Here is a 21905-nt window from a genome sequence, read left to right as displayed (position 1 = left end):
CAACTTTTTTGTATTTACAATTTTGAGGGATAAGCCTCTTAAATTTCTCTAACTAGAAATATATGTTAAAAAAGCAAAAACGATTTTCAATTTTTTTGTAGTTTATTGCACTTTTTTACAATTTATGTAATCACTATGCACTTAATGCAGACATATTATTAAAATCTGGGCTATAATGGTTGTATTGATGTATATCAACTTGAAATGCTCCCAAAAATGGCTCCACAGCATGTAAACATATAATATAAGCTCTGGCGGACTTGGTTCTATGGTAGGTCTTAAAGGTTTAAACTTAGACATTTAAAAAACTAGCTCATCTTTGAATTTGACGGTAACAACATGTCTCAAAGTTGGAACGGGGCCATATTTACCCCTCTGTAGCATCCTCGCTTCTTTTACCAACAGTCCATAAATGTTTGGGATCTAAAGAGATCAGCTGTTGGACTTTTGGGAGAGGAATGTTGTCCCATTGTTGTCTGATATGGAATTCTACCTGCTCAACAGTCTTGGGTTTTCTTTGTCATATTTTTCTCTTCGTAATATAAAATGCTTTGAGGCGCTACATAAATAAATCAAATTGAATGATGCCACAAAAGTTTTCGACAGGTGAAACTTCTGGACCTCAAGAAATTCGGGATGGAGACTCTTCTATGATGTCATGCTGTTGTAATAATTGCAGTATCCATATGTGCAAGATGGCAACTGAAAACAAGCTGGATGGCCTCTCTTCTCTTTAGTCCATCCATGTTTTTACGGAAGAATTTCACATTGTTTCGTGACTACAGAACAGTTGTCCACTTTTCCTCCGTCCATTAGGCTTTGGCCCAGAGAAGAAGGCTGTTTCTGGATCATGTGACCACATTGCATGGCTGAGCAAACTGTAGCTTGTTTCATTTGTAATCATATTACTCACCTGTTGCTAGTTAATCCCAACTTTTTTATCCGTCAATTCAAAATGAGCGAATATTTGTCATGAAATGTAACAATTTTAAACATTGGATGCATTTCTTATTTTTTATTGTAAATAAAATATGAGTTTATTTGATTTGCAAGTCATTGCATTCTGTTTTTATTTCCACTTCCACAGTCCCAACTTTTTTTGGAATTGGGGTTACATATTCTCTATGGTGCTAAAAATAAAAAACTTCAAAGGTAAGTATCTCTGAACGACCTCTCCTCAGACTTTCAAATTAATGAGTTGGCTTTCAAGTTAACTTTGTCCTAGTATAACTCACAAAACTGACGATATTTCTGTTTTATTATGAACGATTTGAGAGGAATCCAAATTTTGCTCCCATTGCATCAGCATCCAGGCTGCTGAAAACCTGTCAAAGAGATTAATTTTATTTTGATATGATATTTTATGCCAATTAGTCACCATGTAAATTGCCGTTCCCTAATTATTCTGTAATTTATCACTATTATAACCATCGCAAAATTTTAAATGGCAGAAATATGAGCTATATTTCCCCTCAGTGAATTTACAAGCGTGTACTGTTGGCTTAAATAATCCAAGCTTTTATTTGCACTCTCATCAAGAGACTTGGAGTGCAACAGAAAAATAACACACCAATTAAAACAAATCAAACCAAACAAAAAATATAATTTTTGAAGACTCAATCTGTACCATGAATTATAATCTATGCAGATATTAAATTAAAATCAACACCTTTAAAAAGTTATCATGTGCACTGATTAAATCACAGTTGCAGAAAAGTGAAAGGAGCAAGTGAGTTAGCCAGTCTTTAGATGAAGCAATGCAAGGTTGCTAAGTGTTTTTGGAAACTATAAGGAAGGAATAAGAAGAGGGTGGCTCGCTGGCAGGCATCACAGGGATGAATGAGTAAGAGAGGAGGAGGTAGGGAAGAGTAAGCAGTTCCCACAAGCACTGAAATAAAGGAGGAGGCAGGGGTGGAGGAGGATGAGAGAGGCAGGCAAGAGATGTCAAAAGTGAGTTTGGGTAGTTCTGGTAAGTGATAGGGAGAGTTTAAGTTTTAAGGGCATAGTGAGCGAGAGAAAGAGATGGGAAGGAACAGGAGAAGGTGGAAGAGAGTGGGATGGAGACAGACAGAGGGCAAGCCATGATTCAGCAGGGCAAGGCACATGTCATACACCCAAGTCACATAGAGTTCGTGACTGTCATCCACCCTCTCTCTCTACGTCTATCATCTCTTTCACTCTCTATTTCATTACCCAGAAATAAGTTGATATGGCAGATAAATAACCAATTCCGCTACTCTCCACTTGGGCTTTTTAAGATACGCTGATCCAAACTATGTGAGAGGCTGCTTATACGGAAGGTAGATGGTCTAGACTTTCAGGAAGTTGGTGAAGCCTTTGGATTCAAGAGGGATTTTCGTCCATGACAAATTTCCATTTGGGAGCAAATAATAAAAGTGTGCACTTACATCATTCAGACTTTCACACACACGTAAATGGGCTGGCCTTTAGATAACACTTGTTTTTCCTTTGGAATACAAAAAAGGTTTTAGTACAAAGCCACATTCAGCTGTTCATACAGAAAGATGGATGCAGGGTTCAGTATTCTGGCAAACTCCACTCATACTCACGGACTGGAGAAGCCAGGAACTGATCCATCAATCTTCTGACCTGCACTATCTCTAAAGCCACAGCTGCTGTCCAAGCTACTGGCCAACCAGCTAGAGCAGCTTTCTCTAGTCTTGCTCAAGTAGATGAGTAACTGGAGGGTCTGGGGTCTAGGGATCAAACCTTTGGACCACTCACTCGACCACCTAAGCCAAACATTTATTTTGACTCCCAGTGTTTCAAACTGAACTTGGATCCAAGCATCCTAATTGTTCAGGCATGTCTGATTTTATCCAGCTATTCAAACGATTTACGTGAGCTGACTAGTATGTCAACGGTCCCAGTAATCCCTCCCAGTAATTGATATTCCAATTACTTTGCCAGTTGAAAATATAGATATATAGAAGGATGCAACATGAGCTAATGCAAGTTAATGTAATAGGAAACATGGAAAAACAAAAGTTAGCTCAACAATAGTCCAGGTTTATAACTAAATCAACACGTTCTCACTCCCAAAGCGTAACATTTTACGCTAGGTGACAAATCGTCAACATATTACGTTTACGGCTACCCACCACGTTCCTAAATGACGACCTCGGAAAAATGAGGAAATATGAGAACCGTATGGACTCAATCTACACATGTTCGCTCTTTTTCTTCAAATCACTTAGAAACACGCTATTTAACGTAATTAAAGTCCTGGTTAAGATCAGGAAAAAGGTTATGGTTAGGGCTAGGGATAAGGTTAGGTTTAGGGCTGCAATACAGGGCTGGAACGTCTATTACCACGGGAGCGTCATTGCACTGGATTTCGCCCATAACCCGCCGCGTACCATAAGAACGCCGAAGGTCTCCTTTCGCGTTCCTCAGGAACGCCACGGGACGTGACAAAACGTCGGCATGTTACGCCTCGGGAGTGAGAACGGGCTGAACTAAATACAACTGAACTGAAGCATAACCATCAAACCAAAAGTAAGTAATTGAGTATAATCAGTGTTACAATACTGCTAATATAGCCTGTGCAGCAAATGAGTAGAACTTTTACTGCTGAGAAGAGGAAAGTCTCCAACTTTTTACACTTAGAGGCTATTACCTTATAATGGTACATCCTCACGTTGTGCGTTCAAAGGTTAAGAGATTTGTATTAAAATGATATAAGGATACAAGGAAGGAGGGTAAAAAACCTTGGGATAACAGAAGTTACTTTTATTCCCACTTGTCATTTAGTATCATTCTTCCTTTTGTTGCAGTGCATTTTAATATGGCCATATGACCTGTGCAGTGATCCCCGATCAGTCCTTTTGTTCTTGGTAGTTTAATGACTACAGAAGCCACATCCAGGTGAAGCAAAAAGCAGGAAGCACATCTTAATATACCCACGAGCTACTCTTCATTCATGCTAAGCAGAAAGGGTGTAATGAATTCAGTCTTATAATGAGAACGAAAGAGGGAATAAGACAGAAACAAAGAGGGATATAGTGAGAAAGTGGCTCCAATTTAGAGCAGATAACTTTAAATGAGGAGTCCATCGTTTGTCCATAGAAGCGAACAGCAACTCTAATGTTATTTCTTTGGCTTTTTATAAGGGTGCATACTTCAGTTAGTTACACGTTCAGTTTCTCTATTATTTTTAACTGATGAAATGGAGCAGTTTTGTTCCAGGGATACAAAAGTGAAGCAAACTGGGAAACCAGTCATATATACAGCGTAGTAGGGATTTTCTTTTTACTATGGCCAGCATTAGTCAGTTTATAAAGATGTTTCGAAAACTGATTTTGGAAGAATATGAAACTGATAAAGTTTATCACCCATTGTATATATAACTATGCTAAATTGTATCTAAATTATATCTATCACTGTAGCTATGTTTATACATGTTCTCCTTGGTTATTGTGTGGGGTAAGTGATGATGGGAATTAGGTGAATAGTGGGATTCAATAGAATGTTGAGCATGGGGTAGGGATTAATAAGTATGTTATACTTCTTCCTACTCCATTTCAGACCTAATAATTGTCATTTCATGTCATTTAGACTCCGTTTTATTTTATTTATTTTCTTTTTTTGTTTTATCTGAGCACATACGTGTGTGTATTTACATATATATTCATATTTGTAAATGCAAGTATGTGTACTTGTGTATATATTGGGGTTTTTTTCTGTATATGTCTGAAATAAATAAAGATACAATACAATACAAAAATCAATGGTGGTAAATGTATTTAAACAGCAACATTTATGCTGTGTAAAAACACTTTATCATGCTTCTTGCAATTCCTATCATTGAAAGTGTAATCAAATTTGACTCTAAAAACACAAAATTTGACCCAGACACTTCTTAAAATGAAAAATAATAAAGATGCACATGATTGCAAAACTGGTCTGAAATATATAAGTATGAATAACTTACTGCATCTAGTTTTTAAATTTTCACATAAAGAGAAATTACCAACTAGAATTGACTTAAACTTCTTAGATTCAATTAGAGGCCGAGTTACATAAGAGAGCTGCATTTCTGTTCTCCCTCATAAATAAGCCGAAGCAAATCAGTTGGGCTTGGCCTTAATTATTCTTGGTACATTTGGTCGTACATAATGTGAACTGCACTTAGTGATACACTCGTGCTATTGATTAATCATAGGCAGGGAGAAGCATTCAAAAATTCGGTGACGGCAAAAAAGTGAGATTCAAATGGTTGAAACAAACAGGATCCCGCTGGCAGAAAATGACACCAACCTCAGTTGTTAAGCGGTAAAGCTTTCAAAAAGGAGCATTAAAAAGCCATTTGGAGAGGCCAATTTCAAGTAATTTTGTTCTACTATCTCCCTCATCCAACTGTTCCATCACAGAGGTCTGCTCGCCATTACCACGTTCTCCACCTGCATTTGTGGAAAGTTGTCGTAATCGTTTAAATCACTGCGGCAGCTAGGAAGGCTTTAGATGAGACAGTTGTCTGGTTTATTACACACACACACACACACACACACACACACACACACACACACCTGTCCTAATATTAATAGTAAGCGAATTAAACAGGTAATTTTCTGCCATTATCACACTCATACACACTGTATATGGGGAATTCTATCATTATTACAAATTAGGTAATTATTTTGTTTAAAAACACAAAATAAACAAAAATACTCCCAGAGGTCCTTTGTATAAGCAGCTTATCGTATATGTATTGTCAAGTGACCTCTACTGGCTCTGTCAGTCATTTCAACTCACACTCTGGGAACAACCCCCTTAGGTAGCTCTAGTAATTATGGCAAACTATGACAAAGCGCCCCCTCTAATTTACTTAGAGTACTTCATTTTACCAAAACAATGAACTCGATGCCCTTCTTAAACCAATCGAACCTTTACTGTAGCACTGTCACATCCTGAATGTCTTTTTGAAAGTTGCATTAGTCCTTTTGGCGGTATCGTTGAGAACGTAGTATTACCTTTTTGGTTATTAGGATAGAAGACTCGCTGGCATAAACATAGCTGGTTATTAATGATATTTTTGGAGTCTCATATCTTCTAGTTTCTATAGCAGAGGAGCCAGAAATATAGCCTGTAGGCGAGATATGGCCTGCCAAAGCATCCAGTCCACACCACTGGATTGCTTTGCAAAAAGAGAAAAAGAGAAAATTGCAGAGGGTTGATGGATAGTCTTTGGATTCAATTTTGCAGTATAATGGATTTGAATTTACAGAATGCTTTTTCGCCAGTTTTCATCAGGAAGAACTGTTTTCAAATTCATTAAGAATGGATCACGTCATGAATTTGGTTCTCCAAATAAATCATTTCATCTGAGGCAGAGATCTGAATCATCAGACATCAGACATTACCCGTGTACCAAAGGTATAAACCAAGAAAGCATCACATAGAGTTTCTCTAGTTTTTATGACCGTCGTGTTTCTTAGTGATGACAGCAGACTCACTGAGTGCAGAAAATCTGCTTTTCTACGAGTGGCTTATTAAATGTGTAAATATGTTGTGATTCGTGTCGACTACAGAATGTCCCTCCACTTTTTTTTACTGCTTGCCATCCCTGTCCACGGCAATAGACTGGCGGAAGGTAAATTGGGCTCAGCAATCAGTATCCATTAATCTTCACTGCAGTAGTCGATTTTGCATTTGCCACAGAGTTCACCCACAAAGGGAGGAATATAAAGTTAGAGGACAATAAAGCTTCATGTGTTTTCTGTCCATTTAAAAGGAGATGAATGCAGAATGCTTTCTGTCATTGTAAGCAGAGGGAAATAAAAGGAGAGATGCAGCTATTACTGTTGACTCTAATGTTAAATACCGAGCGTAACGCAGGCGATTAACCGATCAGGCCATCACTCATGTGCAAATCGATACTTTCAGACTTTACCTCTCTTCTAAATTAATTCCCCGCACATCAGTTAATTGTGTCTAATGATATGGCCCAGTAATGTGAGCTCTACTGTATTATTCATTCATTGCCTTCACCAGCCGCAGCCCACAGGAACAGCAGCCATGTTAATCCTGTTCTGTGACATTTCTGTGGTTCTTGAAAGCAGTTTAACAGGCGATGTGCTTTAATGTGCTGCGCTTTGTGGTGAACCAGGTGGAGACTGAGAAATGGATGAGATTCAAGTGAGCCAGGATTGGCCCGAGTGGTCAATGAGGCACACCTGCAGCTAATTAACCCCTGTCTATATCCGTGTGTTTCATTAGGAGCTGACAGGCGAAGGCTATTAGCAGCGAACTGCCAACGCCCTGCTGAGGACCTGGACCCAAGCAGCCATGCTATAAATGACACTCCCACTTTGGGCTCTGAAAAAGGAAACTTCACGTGTGTGCAGGTGAACTCCTCCACAAAATATCAGCACTGAATCTACCTGCCTCGAAATAATCTGCTGGATATTTTCAACGAGAAAGCGAAATGGATAAACACATTTCGGCTATGTCCTGCATCACCTTGTCTCCCTGCGAGGAGGTTATTTTGTCATGCAGCAAGCAACGCCGTCAGACAGTTTGCAAAACTTGGCAAGCTCGTGTAGAGGACAGAGCTCCGCTGAGAATTTACAGCCACCATCTAAATAAATTTTTCCCCTACTGTCTTCTCATTTTTCCAAGTGCTCAGTGGCAGAGAAGTGCAACTTGGATAGTGCAGTCGAATCATGAGGAATGCAATCTTTGATGAGTAAAGGATCATTTGTAAGATAACTCACAAATGTTGCATAATTTCTGTGATTAAGGACCACGATTTTCTACCAGCCTTTGGTTGCTGCAGTCCTTGGCGATGTTGCTTGTGCCCTTGCAGCTAAAAGAACAAACCAAGCCTTCAGTGCTGGAACCAGAGTCTAGAAATTAATGAGGTCCAGAATTTTCATCTTGATGTGTCACCTTTAATTTTTTTATCTTTCTGACTTAATTTAAAAACTGCACAAGGCTTTTATTTCAGTTTCCCCCCCCCCTTCCCTCTGGGGCAGTGTGATAGTGTCTTGGTTAGTCCTGTGAGGGGCCTTTCTGTGTCTGTGCCTCCCACAGTCCAAAGACATGCATACGCTTAGGTTAATTGGTGATTTTTAATTGGCCGTAGGCGTGAATGTAAGCATGAATAGTTTGTCTCCATGTTAGCCCTGCAACAGATTGGCAACCTGTCCAGGGGCTACCCTCTCTCTTCCCCATAACAGCTGGGCTCCAGCCCCCTTGTGACCCTAAAAAGAAAAAAAAAAAAGGCTCTCCTCCTACTGAGCCTCAGATTTCCTTCTCATGCCTAAACCAACCAATTATCATTCCTCAGGCACTGAGGCATTGTACGGCAAGTCATAACTTTGTAGAATTCCCGTTGAACCTTTTCAAAGAAAAGACCACCTAGAGGATCACTGGATTCATGCCTGACCTATTCTGGAAAAAAAAAGAAGGTAGAAAATTGCCAAAGTCCATACTTCATAGCTGATCACAGGCATGTGCTGGAGCTACACAGACTCATTCTGTTTGACTGAATGCTATCTTACTCTGGTGCCATGCGAATAGACAGACATCAAGATAAAAGACAAAATGAGATCAAAGCATTGCCACCCTCAAAGCATGGCGATGCCCGACTCTCACCTGGTCTAAAAGCTGGAGTTAGGTACCAGTTCAGCCATATTACTGATTTATAGAAACCTTTTAATTTGGCAAAATGAAGAAATTTGGATTCTGTGCTTTCAGAAGTAATGTCTGTGAAGGTTCTCAGTCATCCAGGTCATTGTAGTCAAAGGAGCTTGCAAAGAAAAGCGTCTGGACTTCTTTAAGTTACTTGAAGACGTTTCACCTTCATCCGAGAAGCTTCTTCAGTTCTAAGGTCAAATGGTGGAGAGTCCCAGATTTAAACCTAGTGGGAGTTTCCCTCCAAAGAGGGACAAAATGACCCCCTGATGATCCTCTAATCACCTGAGCCAAGGTGTGAAAATGGGTGTGGGTCACAATCAGCCAGGGTTTCGGGTGAGCTCATTGTGAAACCTGGCCCCACCTTATCATGTGATTTCCTGAGGTCAGATGGCCCAGGATGTGAGTGGGCGTTAAGGCGTCTGGGGAGGGAACTCAAAACTGGATTATAGATGGCAGACATCTTTGAACAGAGGCTGTGGTTTATGACACCAACTGTCTGCCATCTATAATCCAGTTTTGAGTTCCCTCCCCAGACGCCTTAACCAGCTTTAGGGGCGATCGTGGCTCAAGAGTTGGGAGTTCGTCTTGTAATCGGAAGGTTGCCGGTTCGAGCCCCGGCTTGGACAGTCTCGGTCGTTGTGTCCTTGGGCAAGACACTTCACCCGTTGCCTACTAGTGGTCAGAGGGCCCGGTGGCGCCAGTGTCCGGCAGCCTGTCAGTGCGCCCCAGGGCGGCTGTGGCTACACTGTAGCTTGCCATCACCAGTGTGAATGTGTGTGTGAATGGGTGGATGACTGGTTGTGTAAAGCGCTTTGGGGTCCTACAGGCCATTTACCAGGCTTTAACGCCCACTCACATCCTGGGCCATCTGACCTCAGGAAATCGCATGATAAGGTGGGGCCAGGTTTCATAATGAGCTCACCCGAAACCCTGGCTGATTGGGACCCACACCCATTTTCACACCTTGGCTCAGGCGATTAGAGGATCATCAGGGGGTCCTTTTGTCCCTCTGTGGGGGGAAACTCCCACTGGGTTTAAATCTGGGACTCCCCACCATTTGACCTTAGAACTGAAGAAGCTTCTCGTATGAGAGGTGAAACGTCTTCAAGTAACTTAAAGAAGTCCAGACGCTTTTCTTTAAGAAGTATTCTGAGACCAGAAGAAAAACTGTCGGATTGATGCTAAAGTTTAATGTGATTATATGATACTCTGTCATACTTGCAACTTTTGAACACAGAGTACAGACTGGGCTCTGATGACATGACGCTATGCTGCTGCCACCTGCTTTCATCTGCTTTTCAGGTGAGGCACAGTTCATTTTGGATGTGCTCAAAATCCCACAAGCATGTCTCAGATTCTACAATAAGCTATTTCAGATTCCAGTGCGTCTTTCCTTAAACGATAAACATTATTTGCTATATTCTGTTGTTCACTTTTTTTCTCTGCAGTGCACAGTAAGTTCGCATCTGTTGTGCTGCTTCCAGCAGGGCCTAGGTCTCTGATGAGAGCGAGGGTGAGGCTGTGGAGCCCTGCTGAGGAGCAACACCACTGCCGCCTGTTCCCTCTTTATGTTTGAGTCATGATATGGTGAACTCCTGCAGACTGGTGACTCATTTAATCAGGAAAAACGCAGGTGGAACTAATTATAATAATGACAACATGTCGGTGTGACAGCAAGCTATTCCAGAGAGCCAACGCTGTGTGTGGAACTGTGGGCCGCAGTCAGCAAAGCCACTTTTTACATATGAAGAATATTTCACTTTCTATAGCTGCAGGAGACGTACAGCATTTGTCAGTTAACATGTGATAACATTCACTACATAAAATGACACTTACATTAGTAACCAACACACGTAGCTCAGCTTTATATTGACTCTGGTGCTGGTTTGGATCCATGGAAGTGGACCTTCGTTTTTTTAATTTGAGTGTAATTGCTGGCTGATTATTGAAGTATAACAACAGAAGCTCATAGATTATTGCGCTATTTGTAATCCCATGCAGCTTCTTGCATGTATGCACAAACAAACACACAGTGAGAGGGGGAGATGCTGAAAATTCCAAATGTGCAAGATGGATTCTTTTCATCTGGTTTCAAAGACACCTGTTGTCAAAAAGAGGATTCTTTTGTTGTCTTTAATGGGTAGTCTAGATGTGAATGTGGCCATTTTCTTCACCCCAGACAAATGCCAATTAAAAGTAGTCTGTGCCTCAGAAGTAGAGATCCGTACAAAGCAAGCGATATCTTTTTAAAAAATATTTTCAGGTAAAATATATCACATCCTCGAGCCAAGATTCAAAGGCTTTTAATCTGCTGCTCTATACAACTTTCCTAACTTTCTCATCTTAAGCGCTAGACTCGAGCAGACCCCCTCAGACTTTGGTATTGTGAAGCTGTCAGTCATACAGACTTGACATTTCTTTGTCCATATTGTGGTAGGATATGGATTTGCCTTCCCACAATGAGCCAGTGTAAGAAGGAGGGCTGATACCAGAGCTATTGCTGGAATTGTAAAGTACTCCTTTCCTCCTTGTCTTTCATATGGTGTAAATTCAACAGGGTGCCTCGTGAGACTCCACTTTGCACTTTCCGAAACTGTGTGACAATGCCAGGAAGGGGACTCAAGCATGCAGAAACATGAATGCAAAAATGTAAGGCACAGTTCACCCTTTAAAAACACAAACCTTCACTTAAAGAAATGTGCCAGCTTCACTCGAGAAGAGTAAACCGAGGATGTGGTAGAAGCGTTGTATGCGCCAACTGTTCAGCTTTCTTACACATTTAATGCTCTATGTTTGTCGAGCTAGTCATCTATACTGCCTGTTCTATAATGCAACGCCTACAAAGAACCACTTTAATCGTCTAGAGCTGGAGCGACATTACATCTTATTGCAACGGCCATATCTGAACAGGCAATATTAAATCAGCTACAAAAATAAGCTAATGTGTTTGAGTCTCCTGGGTCAAGTCCAAACCTCAAGAAATATGAGATTTGTTCAAGTGATGTCCTTAAATACAGGTGACAGATCGTTCAGGACTGATTTCAGCCCAGTGGAAACACACATTGCTTTCCTTTTGGAGCTAGCATTTTTAGTTTCTTTTAATGCTATTGATCTGAGAAGACCCATATTAGGCTACGTTCACACTGCAGGTCTTAATGCTCAATTCCGATTTTTTGATCAAATCTGATTTTTTTGTCCGCTCGTTCACACTACAAATAAAATGCGACAGCAAACGCGCTCTAGTGTGAACGCTTAAAGCGGCCCGCATGCGCAAAAGAAGACGTCACACACAACGCGCTCTGTTTAGACCCAGAGCAACAGTATTGTTTGACTGTTTTCCCTTAATATAAAGACTTTACGTTTCCCAATTTTGCTTTAAGTTATTTTGTTATTTACATAATAATGTAGATAACCTATAATCCAGTTTTGAGATCCCTTCCCAGACGCCTTAACGCCCACTCACATCCTGGGCCATCTGACCTCAGGAAATCACATGATAAGGTGGGGCCAGGTTTCACAATGAACTCACCTGAAACCCTGGCTGATTGGGACCCACACCCAGTTTCACACCTTGGCTCAGGCGATTAGAGGATCATCAGGGGGTCCTTTTGTCCCTCTGTGGGGGGAAACTCCCACTAGGTTTATATCTGGGACTCTCCACCATTTGACCTTAGAACTGAAGAAGCTTCTCGGATGAAGGTGAAACGTCTTCAAGTAACTTAAAGAAGTCCAGACGCTTTTCTTTGCAAGCTCCTTTGACTACGACGACCTGGATGACTGAGAACCTTCACAGACATAACCTAATAATGATCCTTATTGCTGTTTTAGAGCAGCGGTGCTTCAAAGGATAGTTGCAGATTTCTGTTGTTCACGTTTCTCCAACGTTGTCTTCCCAGCAGTTTCACCGGATGGCCAGGAAGCGTTCGCGATGTCTTCTCCGACGCTGATAATTGGCGTCTGTCTTGTGTCGGTGACGTAAAAGACGGATTTAATGCGACATGACCATCAAACAGCAGTCGCTTTCTGAAACATCGGATATGTATCGGATTCAGTACCACATACGAAAGTGACCCAGATCGGATTTGAAAATATCGGATTTGTGTCGTTCACACTGTCATACCATGATGGGATATGGATCGCATAGGGTCAAAAAATCGGATTTGATGCGCTTTCGCCTGCAGTGTGAACGTAGCCTTAGAAAAGAAGCCTTCTTCCTGAATCCCAGTGGGAGCAGAAGATGACAAATTCCTTTGCGATTGCCTGTATATAAATATGTGCTTGCTCTTATTTTAACTGAACACAGACGTTGGTGTTTTCGTGTCTAACTTCTAGGAAAACCAAATGACCATTGCTTCTGAAACATTCACTGGGGGCTATGGAGCCTTAGATTGAAATGCCATTCATGCGTAGTTCTTTTATAAAATACTGCATATGTACATTTGCTGAGCGATTTTCAGTCTGTGGTCTCTTTTTGTTTGCAGATATTTCCACGACGGTGAACAAACACCATTCATCACAAGCTCAGCAGATCGTTATTGTAGCCACAATCATACAAGGTGACTCATATTTTTGTTGCCTCAACAGTTGGTCAGTGATAAAAGCAGGAAGCTTAAAGAAATCACACGTTTTATGCTTCCTTTATAGCTTACGGATTGAAACATGCAGTATGATGTGAAATACACGGTTGTATTCTTTTGGAAATTGGACTTGCATGATTACTGCACTGTTATTGTCTGTGGTGCGCACAAACCTGCAAAGCATGAAATCAGATCTCATAAAGATAGTGTGAAGTAAATTTGTTCTCTGGTTTAACTCAGTAAATCTTTCTCTCTGCGTCTGCGGGGCGTGATATGATGCATGTGCTGTAGATGAAAATATGCTGATTCGGAGTCTCCCTTACAACGCTGTAAAACGACAGCGTCTTGGCTCCCGGGCCTTCAGTTCAGAAGCTTTCAATATGTTTTTCAGTGTGGCCAGAACAATGATTGAAAGGCCATGTAGATCATGGAAGCAGTAAAGAAGGAGATTAATGTAAGGAAGCAAGAAGAGATAAAAACTACTTAAAGAAAATATGGTCCGGGTCTCATCTGTGGTTGTTCCTGAATACTGTAAAAGTTCTTCAGGGTACGTAGCGCCAAACTGCAACCTTCCAGTTTGAACAACAAAAGCTTTGTTGACAATGAAGAGAGTTTGAACTCAATTTCTTGAGCAATGAAAAGATTTGACATACTGCATGTAAGGATGGCAACAAAAAGCCTTTGTTGCTCTTTGACAGATTCGGGAGAAACCTAAATAAATCTCTGATCTCAAAGACATCCTGTCAAACACGCTGGGTGACAAGCAGAGTGTTAAGCCTTGCCAGCATTTAGAGAACTAAATGTGCATCAGTGAGTCACGTATAAGCTGTGCTCAGCCTCCGTCTAGTTTGGAAGTTTTGCCTTTATTCTTTTAGACTTGGCTAAGTTGGGCTCCTCATTACACAGCACATTTTTCAAACCCTGTATTTTCCAAGTTCTCCCACATATTTAAGAAATCGTGACTGCCAGGTGCTATGATTTCTCTGCCAGAGAAAATATTAAAGCATCTCACATCCCTTTGTGACCTTGTCCTGTACCCACCTGGGAATGGGTGTGCACAACATCCACATTCTTTATTTTGAAATGGTTATACTGTTGCCATTTATTTCATACGACACTGAAAGGCTGACTTTTTCCAGCTTGTAGTATTTTTACACCAGGACAGAGCCAAACGAGCAAAACACTCTGTCAGCCCACTCCCCATTCCCACTGACTTACAGGCAATATTCTAGATAATTGTTTCCTTTCTGCCCATCTCTAGACTGAAACACTGAAATTCCAAGGAATAAAATATTTTTCCAGCATATTTTGCGTCTTTTGATAATTTGAAAAGAGTTTACAATATAATTCTCTGGGTTTGCATTTTGAGCTGCATGTCTGTGAAGGTTCTCAGTCATCCAGGTCATTGTAGTCAAAGGAGCTTGCAAAGAAAAGCATCTGGACTTCTTTAAGTTGCTTGAAGATGTTTCACCTCTCATCCGAGAAGCAGAGAGGACAGATGGTTTGAAAGAGGAGTGAAAGAAGCATCTATGTCCACTGTGAGCGACCATCTTTGAACAGAGGCGGTGGTTTACGACACCAACTCTCTGCCATCTATAATCCAGTTTTGAGTTCCCTCCCCAGGCGCCTTAACGCCCACTCACATCCTGGGCCATCTGACCTCAGGAATTCGCATGATAAGGTGGGGCCAGGTTTCACAATGAACTCACCTGAAACTCTGGCTGATTGGGACCCACACCCAGTTTCACACCTTGGCTCAGGCGATTAGAGGATCATCAGGGGGTCCTTTTGTCCCTCTGTGGGGGGAAACTCCCACTAGGTTTAAATCTGGGACTCTCCACCATTTGACCTTAGAACTGAAGAAGCTTCTCGGATGAAGGTGAAACGTCTTCAAGTAACTTAAAGAAGTCCAGACACTTTTCTTTCCAAGCTCCTTTGGCATTTTGAGCTGCGTTACCCACAAATAGTTTAGCTTGAAGCTGTTATATAAAAATGTAACTTAGAAGAAATGAGAATGTGCTGCATTTCTACGTTTTATCTAACAGCAAAAGTAATATTTCTACTTTTCTGGCAGCTCTTACCCTCAAAGCTTCCCCAGCGTTTTGATGTATCATCGCTTAAATTATAATAATAATTAACTTAATCATATCGACATATTAATAAAGATGTTGTACGTGATCTTTTACCTCCTTCCTCTACAGGTTATCTATTAATGTAACCCTGGCTGATGCCATTTCTTATATTCCATTTGATTACGCATCCATTATTCAATACTTTATAATACAACTTATGATTGTTCCCGTTTCCTTCAGAAGACTAAATTTCTTTCTCATTGGCTGCCTTGTGATTTTGCTTATCACTGGAGTCACGGCACTCCTTTCATCCTCGGAGACCCTGAGACAGTGCGATAGCCCTCCTCACAAGACGTGCACTTTCATCCGGCCTCTCTCCTCCTCGTTCGTGCCCGTCCTTCCTGTCCACCGAGACCCCAGCTTGCCAGAGGTCCTTGGCAGCGTTTGTCTGCCCTGCTGGTGAACCTTTTTAGCTGGCGCAATTCAAACTTCAGTCCATCTGAGGCCCTGCCACTTAGTGTTAGGAGATGAGTTGGACAGAAAACTGTAGGCAGGGGAGAAGGGATAAGGTCTGATGCTTGGACAAGATGCGTGGTGAGCAAAAGATGGCACGGAGGAGGTTAGCAAGAGACAGATGGGGGCGAGAGGGCTGTCTGGAGGGAAATTTGGAAGAGGGAGCAGGGATGTCAACACTGAGGCAAGCTCGAGCACGAGACACAGAGGTAACCTGAGAAATTAGGAGTTGATTAACTACAAGCAAAGGAGTCAAGGAGAGTGATGCTGTGACAAGATTATCTAAGGGTTGAGGAAAGAAGAAAGGCCACAATCTGCCACTCTTCTTTTCCAACTTTGCACTTACCAACTTTTCGAGGAGAACGTAGTTGAATAAAACAGGGAAAAGAAAGAAAAAAAGATGGTGTTACTGAAAAAAGAAATCCATTGCCTAGACAACATTGTAGGGAACAGAAAACAGAGATGTGTCAAAAATGGGTACGCCGGCTGGAAAAGAAATAGAAAGCATTGAGAATGACCTGAAAGCAGGACAATCTTTTTTTTCTCCTTTAGAAAAGGAATTGAGGACAGGCACAGAATTGGAGAAAGTAGCAAAAATATATGAAAAAGATCAGAAGTGAATGATGGAGTAGTGCAGGTTAAAGCAAACAGAAAGGTGTGGGGGAGGTGGGAGGTTTTTTTTAATTATTTATTTTTGTGTGTGTTTGTTTTTGCCAGAATAATTTAGAAACTTTTTTTTTTCCTTTTTCATAGTGCTGGATTAATTTAATTTGAGGTCTCTCAATGCACAATAATGGCTTGGTAATGCTTATACAATTTGTATGGAAATTCACCTCGAAGAATCCTGGCTATTATCACAGAGAGAAATAGTAGGTGAGATAAGAAAACCAATTTGAAGCTATGGTTACCGTGTGGTTCTTTGTTAGGTAAAAGTTAGGTTTTTCTCACCTAAATGCTAATTCCTTCACCCCTGGAGGACATTATGTCCTACAAGTATTTTTGCTAAAGAACAAAAAGGGCATGCAGTTTTTTCCCCTGAAAGAATCCCTCTTATGCACAGTTTTACTCATGGATAGGTGCAAGTCTGACATCTGACCTCAACCTGCTTGCACATGCATGTCACTGGCAAGAGAGAGAAAAAAACAAAACAGAAATAAACCTGAACATCCCCAATTAATTAACTGACTGAATTCATTTGACAGCTTAGTAATATTATTTCTAGCAAAACTTCTGGTGAGTTTCAGAGTACTTGTTAACTTCCATCTATTACAAGTATTTTTCGTATATTCGTCTCCCATTGTGTAGTTAATAGACCTTTTAGCATGCACTATTAATAATACTAATAGTGCATGCTAAGAAGTAATATGAATATTGTATTTAAGATTAGGCTTAAAACTTTCCTTTTTGCTAAAGCATATAGTTAGGGCTGGACCAGGTGACCCTGAATCCTCCCTTAGTTATGCTGCAATAGACGTAGGCTGCCGGGGGATTCCCATGATGCATTGAGTTTTTCCTTTCCAGTCACCTTTCTCACTCACTATGTGTTAACAGACCTCTCTGCATTGAATCATATCTGTTATTAACCTCTGTCTCTCTTCCACAGCATGTCTTTATCCTGTCTTCCTTCTCTCACCCCAACCAATCACAGCAGATGGCCCCGCCCCTCCCTGAGCCTGGTTCTGCTGGAGGTTTCTTCCTGTTAAAAGGGAGTTTTTCCTTCCCACTGTCGCCAAAGTGCTGCTCATAGGGGGTCATATGATTGTTGGGTTTTTCTCTGTATCTATGAAGCGCCTTGAGGCAACTTTTGTTGTGATTTGGCGCTATATAAATAAAATTGAATTGAATTGAATTAAATAATATTGATTTTAAACGTGTACCAAATTCTCCAAGACTTTTCTGGAAGCTTTTATTAAATTTACAGGTCGTGTACAGATCAAAGGGGTAATTATCAAAATACCATCAAATACGTTTGTTCTCCTAGTACAAGTACCTGCTGCAGTACCCCCCCCCCCTCCCCCTCTTTGTTTCAGAGAACAATGGTGCTACGAACATCGTGTCTAATGTGCCTTCAGTTGGATCAACAAAGCACAGTGACAACCACGAGCTGTTTTTCTCTGACATTTGACAAATTGCTTAGCTAAGTGACGTGGGTGGTAACATTTCTTAGCTACCAATACATTCAGGTCAGTAGGTTGGTGTACAAACAAAGCGATGGGTGTCACTTCAGTGAACACTGCTGTTGTTCTAACAAGGACAATTACCCTAATACTCATTTGGAATTAAAAACCTCATTACAGAGACTTAATTAATGATCTGGAAAGTAAAGGATATTAACAAATAGCGAGCAATAACGCTGCATTCGCCACATCTAATCAACATGTCTCATTCTCCTTTACAATCAAGTATAACACTTCATATTCCTAACAGGGAATTTAGATTTTAATAACACTGCAGTGAGTCTCCTTTGTTGGACATTGGGTCATCGGATGTCTATGGGGGTAAAAATTCCAAGGCGTATCTCTGTCCATTTATGGTAAATAGTGCTATTACAGCATGCTTGTTAGTAAAAAAGTCACAGATACGCTATTGTACTGCCACGACGTTAGTGCCCGCGTGACGAGGTTGCATATTTTTTGGAAAGAGCTGAGGAGACCTGGGAAATTAATATGGAATAGATAGTGAGGAGTAAGGACATAAGTTAGGGCAATTTGTGTTCTTCCCTCAACTGTGTGACATTGAGAGCACCGTGTGTTTGGGAGATAAAGAAATGAGAGAAGTGACATTAGTCTGAGTCAGAGAGGATATTTGAGAAGGCACTGAAGAGAGGAGAAAATGAAAAGGTAATAGGAGGACAGATTATGAGTTTGTGTAAAGAAAGTGCAGCGAACATTAGAAGGAAGGACAGCCAAGGCTGGAATGCTGAATATTCTATCAATTATTGCTACATAAACATAAAAAGAAGGAACGCTGTTGAACAAATATGTTGATATCTGGCTTTCATCTATCTTTCTCAGCGTCTTCACCTGTTTAAAATCAAAAAATTAGAAAACATTGGCTGAATTTGACGAGGAATCATATTGTATCATATTTCTAAGCCCGCAGCCCTGCTGGAATTCAAAGCAGGAGGTCAAACTCACCTGGAAACAAGGTAAAAGTAATCAGTGCAAGTAGAATAATAGCTGCTAAGATTAAAAGAAATCTTTATACAATGCATGTGCATTTCAAGGTACAAACTAAATGTAATATCCAGATGTATTTTCGCTCAAGGGGAAAAGCCCTTCCATGATTGCTTTGCTGCTGCCATGATTAATGACACCTCTGAAGGAATATGATATATGCTTGTATGACAGGTTTTAAATGTAAACTGTCAAACACACTGAAAAGATTCCTATTTTCACTCTGTATGAACCATACTGACGCTGTATGTCTGGTTTGCATAGCAGACCAAGGAGCGGCAGCGAGGACATGCTCAGTAACTCTCAATATATGCTAGTGAATATTTCATTTTTCCTTTTGGGTTATTGATGTAGATCAATAGTCTGAAAAATAGATCTTATGGACCCAGACGCTTTCAGAATGAGCTTTCTTTCTCTCGTGTTCACTTCTTTATTATACGTTCGAGTTTATGGACTTGTATCATAGATCTAGACACACTGTATCCACTGGAGGTTAAAAAAAAGAAAAGAAAAACAAAGTGTGTCTTACTTGGGTCCGACAGGATGGAGTCAGTCTTGGGCAGAAACTGGTCACAGCGGATTCCTTGGTATCCTTCTCGACACCTGATGGAAACAGGAACATGATTATTAGTCAAGTAATCAAAAACTTTAGCTGGGAAACTACACAAATGACCTTTATATATTCAATTAATTTAAGAGGGCCTATTATGCTTTTGCTTATTTTTATATATAGTCGACACATCAAATCAAAATCAAATCAATTTATTTTCACAGGATAAAAACCACAAAGTGCTTCACAGTAATATAAAACAGAAATACATTAATAATAAAACACAGGACAAATCTAATTAAAAGCCAATCTAAATAAATGAGTCTTAAGCTGCTTTTTAAAAGAACAAATACAATCAAGGCAACGTAATGATGGAGGGAGAGACTTCCACAACCTGGGGGCCACCGCTCTAAAAGATCTATCGCCTCTGGTTTTAAAATATGTTCGAGGGACTTCCAACAGCCTTTGATTAGAAGATCTCAGGCTGCGAGAGGGAGCGTGGGGTTCTAAAAGATCAGAAATGTAAGCAGGGGCATCACAATTCAAAGCTTTAGAAGTCAGTACCAAGATTTTAAAATGAATTCTGAAATGTGGAAGCCAGTGTAATGAACGTAACACTGGTGTAATGTGCTCTCTTTTCCGTGTCTTAGTTAAAAGCCTTGCAGCAGCATTCTGGACTAACTGGAGACGGTCAAGATTCCTTTTGCTCAAACAAAGAAAAAGGCTGTTACAATAATCTAAGCGAGAAGAAATAAAAGCATGAATAACCATTTCTAACGCAGACTTAGACAGCAAAGTTCGCAGTTTGGAGATGTTTCTTAGCTGAAAAAGGCAGTTCCTAATTAACTGGCGAGAGTGTTGTTCCTGGGACATGGCAGAATCAAAGATCACACCAAGGTACCTGAGGCTCAGGTGAACAGATGAGCCAAGAGAACCAAGATGCTGTTTGATTAGAGATATCTGGTTGTCGGGGGCAATAAATAATGTTTCTGACTTCTCAGAGTTCAACTGTAAGTAGTTGTCACCAAGCCACTGTTCAATGAAAGCTAAACATTTAATTAAAGAGGACAGTTTATGGACTTCCATCGGCTTAAAAGAGCAATAGAGCTGAATATCATCAGCATAGAAGTGATAAGACACCTCAGGGAACTGCCTAATTATAAGTCCTAGAGGTAACATGTACAAAAGAAAAAGAATAGGACCCAGAACTGAACATGTAAAAGTAATCCCAGTAGCTTTTCCTGTAGATATCACTGATATGGTTAATTTAGCTCTGTAAGCACAGAAGCATAGTGACGAACTGTAAGAAGAAAAACAGCTGTCTTTAAAGTTTGGTGGAAAGGAGCTGAAATGGTTCGTTTCAGACATACATGAACACACACACACACAATAAAGACTGATTTTAAACCGTGAATCATGGATAGCTACTCTCACTGAGTCACAAAACTAAAGAGTTAGAAATGAACATAACTCCCCTCATGTCGCAGGTTCGGTCACTATTTTTCTCGGTGATGTGAGCTTTTCTTGTTGCTCTAGTTTCTTTATCAGCCACATTGTGCAAATCATCTCATTCACAACTTTAGCATCACTATGTCTTGATGCAAGCTCAATCATCCAGCTGAGGAAATCCCAAAAACGTAATTACGTTCATCTGGATGTAACGTTTTCAATAAGGCAAACCAAACAACCTCTGGGTAAGAGGTTGGCACAACACAGAGGAGCTAACTCTGACTCTGCAGTCTATTCACACCTACAGGCCAGTGGACACTCTTTCAATGATGAGGATGTAACATCCTGGACAGGGAGGAACGCTGGTTTGAGGGCGGAGTCAAGGAGGCCATTTACGTGAAAAGGGAAAGACCATCTCTGAATCGAGGAGGGGCCTAAGGGTAACCATCATACAGTTCTGTGACTGCAGCCATTCCCCAACTCTCTGTGAATGGTACTCATGGTCTTTGATTGGTGGTTGTTGACCAATGGTCATGACAATTAGCATATCAAGATCAAGATGATCAAGAAACTGACCTCATAGCTCATTGTTAGTCAGTGGTGCTAGTTTCAGTCATTGTGCAAAGGTACTGTTTAAAAGGTTGGGGAAACCTGCAGCCAGCTGAGACTAAAGAAGCCACTTGGACGATGATGAAACATTACGTTACGTCCAGATGAACAGAAGTATCTACCATGTTCCTTCATCTGGGACCAAAAATAATTCTGCATGCTCGTTTTTGTTTTTTGGATCTTTTCTACAGTTCTCTTCTTACTTGAAATGATGTAAACATAAGAGCTATGCCTGTACAGCGTCCTCATCAAAGAAAGCAAACTGACAAGAAGAAATTATTGGTGGGGTGATCTTTAG

General features: G+C 40.7%; 1 protein-coding gene and 1 long non-coding RNA gene across 2 annotated transcripts in view; one reads left to right on the top strand and one right to left on the bottom strand.

Annotated features, from left to right (window-relative positions):
* Nucleotides 1-21905, bottom strand: part of nrg3a (neuregulin 3a) — a 430968-nt gene that overhangs the window by 70885 nt on the left and 338178 nt on the right. Inside the window, exon 3 of the mRNA XM_085183301.1 lies at nucleotides 19529-19602. Coding sequence (XP_085039427.1) covers nucleotides 19529-19602 — 74 coding nt within the window. The remainder of the gene's footprint in view (nucleotides 1-19528; nucleotides 19603-21905) is intronic.
* The window catches only part of LOC146505802 (uncharacterized), a 282570-nt gene that overhangs the window by 13594 nt on the left and 247071 nt on the right, over nucleotides 1-21905 (top strand). The window lies entirely within an intron of this gene.

This window comes from Neolamprologus multifasciatus, chromosome 13, assembly GCF_963576455.1.
Source record: "Neolamprologus multifasciatus chromosome 13, fNeoMul1.2, whole genome shotgun sequence".
NCBI lineage: Eukaryota > Metazoa > Chordata > Actinopteri > Cichliformes > Cichlidae > Neolamprologus > Neolamprologus multifasciatus.
Note: the sequence above shows the minus strand (reverse complement) of the source record. Positions and strands in the feature narration are given on the sequence as shown.